We start from the raw sequence: 7,409 nt of genomic DNA, 5'->3' as shown, positions 1-7,409 counted from the left end.
ACATATATTGTATTTTATTGCATATATGTTGGGATAAATATTTTTCTCCACTCTTGGTTTGCATTTTGATTCTTGGATGGTATATTTTGAAACACAGAAGTCATCATTTTTGATATAAACTAACTAAATTTTTCTTCTTAATTCTTACTTTTTTGTCCTGGTTAGGAAATCTTTCTGTGTGAGAATATTTTATTGTGTTCCCTTCACCTTCAGAACATGAATCCATGTGGAAATGCCTGTGTATTGTTTGAGGTAAGGGTCAGTATTCAGTTATGTCCATTTGAATATTTAATTGATCCAACATTGTCCTGATCCCCTTGTAAATTTCACTGTAGAACAGCACTCTAATAATGCATGAGCATTTGTATATAAGATGAGATTTACAAAGATAAGCACAGCATAGGAGGTCAAATAAGATTACCTCAAAGTATAGGTTCACAAATAAAACACATGGATAAGTATAATACTGTTAGATGAAGAGAAAGAAAATATTTCCAGGTTACCACTGAGTCTTTTTACTCCAAGTTTTTTCATGAAGCCCAAGATCTCTACTTTCTTCCATTGATTTTAACTTCTTTTAGACAACTCTGTCATCTATTATTTCACTTTGTGACATTCAGAAATAATTAAAAACCAGAAAATATATTCTATGCCATACAACTTGGGTAACCATTTTCCAAAAATGATTAAAAAAGGAACCAATACACATGGTTTTCGTGTTTTCACCATATTTAATAGAAACACTATAAATGAGTTTTGATGACATTAGAATGCAACTAAAGACATCAAATATAACTTATTTGTCCTGTTTGATGAGGTGCAAAAAAGAGGGCTTTCTGGGATAAACAGTTTCCCAGAGCATATAGACTTTTCTCTCATTTCTGACTTTTCTCTTGTCAGAAGTGACTACAGCAAAAGATAGGCCTGAGAGGAGGTGAGAAGGAGCAATTAGGGATGGTGTATATCAGGGAACTTTGATCAACATCAACAAAGCTCATGGTTCTACCTTCACAATCCAGGAATAATCCTACTGTGCTGGTAGGTCTTGGAACATATTGTACCACAAGTGGGGAGGTGGTAAAGAGACTGCAGTGAGTGTCCTCCTTAACACATCCAAGAAGAAAGAGTCCCTCCTCTTCATCTATCTTGTCATTCTGTCTCTTCTCTTTCCAATAATTGTTACAGACACCAAAAGCCCAATTCCAAGAGTTCCCCACGTGAACCTCCCAATAATGTTTGCCAGATGTGAAAGCCCGAGCCCCCCATACAAGAAAACATTCAGACTTTGCAGTGATATGGGGATCATCTTGAGGGTCACATCCAACATTCATGCTTCTCAAATCTCTATACAGGAAGATATGACTATTGGCTCTTTCAGGCTGCAGAGTAAAATCGACTGCAAAAATAATTTTTAAAAAATATAGATACATGTAGTTAATAGAAATTAGAATTTTTGAGGGAAAAGTTGTTCTACCAAGAATTTACTTTACCGAGAAATGTGAAGTTACAAGGACAGGAGAATTGTGACTACAACATTTAATAAAGTATAAGGATGATTAATATTCTCTATACGAAGAACAAAACCCTAAAAAAAGACATTGAAAATTTATTGAAAACTTAAAAATTAGAGAGTCAAATATAAGACCAGCCTGTTTTAATCCAATCTCCAATGTAAGAGTGAAATATTTTATGCCCCGAATGCCCTTTAGCTATCAAGGTCATTATTATTAAAATATTTGTTGTTCTTAAATACTAGTGATATAATTTTGGCAAGAATGGGAAGATTTTAGCTTACTCAAGCACTGCTCTAGATAACTGGGTGAAAGTCAATATGTTCAAATTATAAGTGGTAACTTAAGGCAGATTTTTGCAAAATCTTTTACCAGTCACTCTGCGGACGTCCCTGCTAGCTCTAGACTGAAACCAAATTTTAGATGTCACATGTAGCTCTTCATGTTGTAACTAAACTGAAATTATCATTTCTATTTTTACTTCCTATTTACATAATAATTTCTTTTCTTTTTACATGTTCAGTCAAAATTTTACATTATAACAATAATATATATTTATTGTAAAAAAATACAAATACTCCAACAAACTGCAGTGAACTCTATTCCCCAACGAAATGTGCTTAACAATTCAAATGAAATACAGTAAAGAAATGTAAAATTTTTATGTAACCTTGGATTATTAAGCTTCCTTCTGAGCATTGTTCCATTTATTCAATTTTTTATTTCTTATGTCATTCCATTTACTCAATATGTAACTCTAAACATGTGAGCCCAGAACATATTTGTTTTTCACTATGATTTACTCTTCATGTTATAAATTGGACTATAAATAGAAACACAGATATAAAAGGGTTGCATAGTCATATGGTTCACTTCCTGCTGAAATGAAACAAAGATTTGATAAAGGGTCAAATATTACCCCCATGATTCTAACAAGAAGTAATACACTGTGGGAATTCTGCCAATGGGCTGACACTTACCTCTGAATCCATTGAGCCTGTCCAGCAGTCCAGTGATGGGCCCTGCACTGAGCTCTGGATTCGCAGGCTCAGACACTTGCAGCAGCAGGGACTCATACCTGCAAGGAGAAAGATACAGTTACCACATCTACAGCCAAAAAAATACAGAAAAATCACCACTTTTATTTAAAAGACATTTCATGAGAATCCCTTTAACCCACACATTTGCTAATTCCAAAATTATCCTTTTCTTTTTCAAATTCATTCTTATTCACAGTTCCTGATTTTCAAGCACGATGGAAAAGCCTATGTGAGTGAGAATTCATTTGGATCTTTCTTCGTATTGCTCCAAATTAGTAAGGATCATTAGTCTTAAGACTAGGAGAATATTCAAAAATGAAATTCTGGGTTCCAGACCTCACCAGAAATTCCTGAAATCACTGTCTGGAAAAGTGGGGTTATTTTTAAGTCTGCTGCATCTGTTGCTTCTTTCTCAAGGCCAGGGTGTTTAAACTTGCACCAGGCAGGGAGATCTGCCTTTTATAGTTGAGGTTCTCTGGAGGCCTATACAGTTCAAACATTCCAAATAGTTTGTTTCATCCATTTTTCAGAATGATATATTTAAATATAAACTAGAAATCATCAACATTTTTCACTGCTAAAATACTTTCCCCTTTTCTGTCTCAAAGTCTCTCTCAAAGTCCCCTGGTTGCCTTTGTAGCCATGTAGTAAATGTAATATTTTCTCTTTCAAATATGAAGGCTTTTGAGCAATAAAAAGGAAATTAGGAATAGAGATGCTCACTTCCTTTATTTTTCTTTCATTTATTTATTTTTTGTTTTCTTTCTTATTTTTTTTTTATTTTTGGTTTTGCAGAACTTTCATTGAACTGCTTAATAAAATCACTGAGTATGGCAACAAAATAGATGACTACATGGGGTGGTGGATGGAGAAAGTACAACCAGCACAAGGCAGTATCACTATCTGAATCAATTATACCTTCAATATCAAAGCTCCTGCTTGATATTTGTGGAAACTGAAAGCATCTGCTAAAATCTTGGTATGCACTCACCTGTGTAATATATCTCCAAAAGCCTGTAAAAAAAAAAAATAGAAAGGTTTAGTGCTTTCCACAAGATGCATCTTCCACTAAGTTCAGTGTGAGATTTTGAGGCAGTTTCTGAAGATATTATTTTCCTACAATGTTCCCTCCTGGAAAGCATTTTCTGTGTCTTTTGTCATGAAAGTCCCAGTCTATCATATGTCATGAATTAATGTCCTGATAAAGTCTAAGTCTTGAAGACATTCTCTTTACAAGTGAAGGGAGAGGAGGTCCACAGAGTCTATGCTCTGTGGTAACCATAAAGAAGCTACTCAGTCATCTTCCCTAAGCCCTGTTACCAAAATGAGTGGACCCCAAAATAATACTAGTGTGATCCTAGATTCCCAAACTTCTCCATCATGCCATGTCTCCAAATTAGGCTAAATGCCAATGAATCACTTCTCATTTTATCCACTTTCAAAAATCCTAAATAAATCACTGACTTTTGATGGGAAATATTTCTTGGGGCTGTCTGTTACCTTGGCCATTCTACAAAATTTTGTTGCTGGTGGATAAAGTAGGAGGGACCTTCGGTCTAGTAGAATCACTAGGAGAGGCTATACCCTCCCAACCAAGTAGCATTAGTTATCGAATCATATTTTTGGAAACAAATCATGGAAGGGAAGGGGGAGACAGATTTCAGGAGCAAGGAAAAACACCCATGCATGTGAATGTTCAACATCATGATACCCCGCAGTCAGTCTGTACCTGGAGTAGCTCCACATCTGCTTTATGGCACATTTGCTTCAGATCCTCATACATTCCTCTTAAAAGCTCCCTCAAATGTTCCATTCTGGCTTTGCTTTCAATGAGTTGCTGAAAAATGTCCTCGCCCTCCATTCGCAGCCTCTCCAAGTGTTGTTGCTCTTCTTCATAGAGAAATGCAGGCATCTTCTGATATTCAGCTCTGATTGCTTCTATCCTTAAACTCACATAATGCTGCAGTGACAATTAGTCAAAATAGAAATGTTTTATTCATCTTTTGAATTTCACTGATTTCTCTTAGCATTCTGAACACCCAATATTTTAATCCTCAATCTTGTCAATTCTCAGATTCCACAAAATTTTATTCCTTTCCTTTTTTTTCTGTACTAATATCAACATAGTTGTTTCTGCCCAGTTACATTTGCTTGATTAATGATAAAATGTTTTCTAAGATAGTTATATAAAAATGGATTTCTCTCCTCCACACCACATTTATAGAAAGAAAACACAGTTCTTGCTTAAGAATCAAACTATCGAGTTATATTGACTAGGTAAGAAACCACTATTTCTATTTTGGAGAATTGGAGCAAGTTATGTAAAACCATTACATGAGAAATGATGACATGACCACAGACTAGCATTTTCAACTCAATGCATTTCACCCAGCATAACATATTCTAATAAGGTTTCATTTATTCTCTTCCAAACTCACTGTAATTGGCAACATGGACTTCTTTGTGGTTCCTCAAACCCCCAAATAAATGCAAATTAAATATTACTACACATGCTGTTTTCTATACCTATAATTATTTTCATATATATATACATATTTCTCATATACATACTCATATATATATTTCTCAAATATAGGTATATATGGATATATGAGGAATATATATGTGTATCTGTGTGTGTGTATATACACATTCCTCATGTATATCCATATGAATATATACCAACACCCAGATACACATATATATTCATATATTTATGAGGAAGGGGAAGGCAGACAGGAGGATATATATATTTCCTCCTGATCAAGATTTTGTTTCAGTGTGAATTTTTCCATGAGCCTTTTTTCTGACCACCCTATTTAAAACTCAAACCTTCATCCCCAGTCCCTGGCCTCTGTGCTCCTTTTCTACTTTCCTGCTTGATTATTCTCCAAAGACACTACTACACTCTAACACATCATGTACTTCATATATCCGCATGGTGACCATTTGCTTTTCTCATTTCCATTGCAAGATTTGTGTGTTCTTTCTTCTTTACTCCTTAATTTTCCAAGTTGATATTTGACATAGACTAGCTACTCATAAAATATCTTTCAATGAATTAATATTAGAATAAATTAATGAATTAATATTAGATATCATACCCTCAATATAAACATCCACAAAGAGAAAATCATTTCTAGAATTCTTCTCAAGTCCTTAGAGTTCTCCTTATATTAAATACTAGTTCCCATATTTCTCACATATTTATGTCTTCATCAAGACACAAGTCTACATTTCTCACTACTTTTCCCATTATGTGTTATGACTTATTCAATATTAATTAGTTCTGATACTTAATTTCATGCTTTCCCTAAGTTTGCACTCTTGCTCCTTCTGCCTGAAATTTAGCTCACATTTCAATACACTTGCCCACCAGGATTCAAATTCATACTGACTCAGCCTTAGAAGGGTCACCTGAAATTTCCATGACTGACAAATAACTCTTGTGTCCAGAATTTATCCAGGCAGCCCACTGGGAACTGTGAAATGGCCCAGTTTCTTGTATTTGTTGGGGTATTGCTATAGGTTTGTATGGAAACAGATGAGAATGCTTGGGTAACATCTGTGGTCTGATTAGAAATCCTACCGAAGAGTCACACTAAATTACATAAAAAATTAGGGTGTTTTTTTCTCAAGTGTTTTTTCCTTGTTTATTGAATTCCAGAAACATTATGGATTGAAATCAAGTTCCTATTTTAAGAGTCACCCATTTGTTCACTATAAGTTCCTGGAGAAGGTAGAGTAATATGGTACTAACCTTCCAGCATCTGGTTCTGGTGGTTTCCATGTTCAGGTTTCTGTGATTTTCACAAGATTTTTCCCATAAAGACCGCATTTTTTTTAGGAGCTCCTCCTGCAAAAGAACCATGAATTGAAGCATAAGTGAAGACAATAAAGTATCATTCACACTCTGATATATGAAGGACCCAAAATGAGAGAAGAATTAGCCCACAGAAAATAGAGTTTGCTTTGTTTCTCCTCATGTTTGTCAAATCTGAGAGGTGTGAAGTCAAGGAACCTCATAACAGACATGCTTAAAGTGACACAGAGATGTCATCATCCAATCTCCAAGGAAATAGACTTACAAGAATTTCACGTGTCCTGTATAGAAATAGATCTTCAGAGGCATCGCTTACCCGGTGTTCCTCAGCAGCCCACTCAATGGAACAGTGTCTGTGATTCCGGTGCTCCTGAGAGTTGGAGCACAGCAGACAGAGCAGGCTCTTGTCCACTTCACAGAACATCTTCTTTGTCTCTCTGTGCGTCCCACATATTTGCTCCTGAGAGCTAAGGAATTGCCGGGGGCTGGCTTTTCTGGCAACGGAAGCCATGTTCTTCAAACAAATGTTAGTTTTGAGGTTTCTCTGTCGTGTTGTCTTCTTGCATGTAGAGCACTGAGCAAGAACTGCCGTGTCTTGCCAGTTGAGGTAGAAACAGGGCCGGCAAAAGCTGTGCCCACAGTCTATGGTGACTGGGTCTATGAAGTAGTTCATGCAGATGAGACAAGTGAGTTCCCTCTGGAAGACTTGCAAGATTCCAGAATTCATGTTTCTGAAGAAGAAAGAGCAGCATGTCATTTTGGGGTCTGGGTTGGTGAAAACCTGTGAACATGTGGTGATATGTGATAGCTATATTTTCTTCTTGACAGTGCTCATTAAAGCGGAACAAACGATTTCCTCTGTAACAGAAATGAAAAATTCATACACAAAGAGAGACTTTAGGCTTTATAGCAGACACTACTGACTAGATGACTCACAACCTCTTCTACTCCTAGTTCCTGCCCATAACATAATGCAAATCTGTTCAAAAACCTATTCCCTGGATGTCGATATGAAACTCGGGTTTTAATCTTAAG

General features: G+C 35.8%; 1 protein-coding gene across 1 annotated transcript; it reads right to left on the bottom strand.

Annotated features, from left to right (window-relative positions):
• Positions 1–896: 896 nt before the first annotated feature.
• Positions 897–7,101, bottom strand: LOC100456169 (tripartite motif-containing protein 51-like). The gene is made up of 6 exons (XM_002822344.2): positions 6,691–7,101; positions 6,312–6,407; positions 4,281–4,511; positions 3,543–3,565; positions 2,492–2,589; positions 897–1,396 (listed from the first exon to the last, which is right to left on the bottom strand). The coding sequence occupies exons 1-6, from the start codon at positions 7,099–7,101 to the stop codon at positions 897–899; spliced, it is 1,359 nt and encodes a 452-aa protein (XP_002822390.1).
• Positions 7,102–7,409: the final 308 nt, after the last annotated feature.

Source organism: Pongo abelii, chromosome 9 (assembly GCF_028885655.2).
Source record: "Pongo abelii isolate AG06213 chromosome 9, NHGRI_mPonAbe1-v2.0_pri, whole genome shotgun sequence".
In the NCBI taxonomy this organism is placed as follows: Eukaryota; Metazoa; Chordata; class Mammalia; order Primates; family Hominidae; genus Pongo; species Pongo abelii.
The sequence above is the reverse complement of the archived record's forward strand: the minus strand, read 5'-3'. Positions and strand labels throughout refer to the sequence as shown.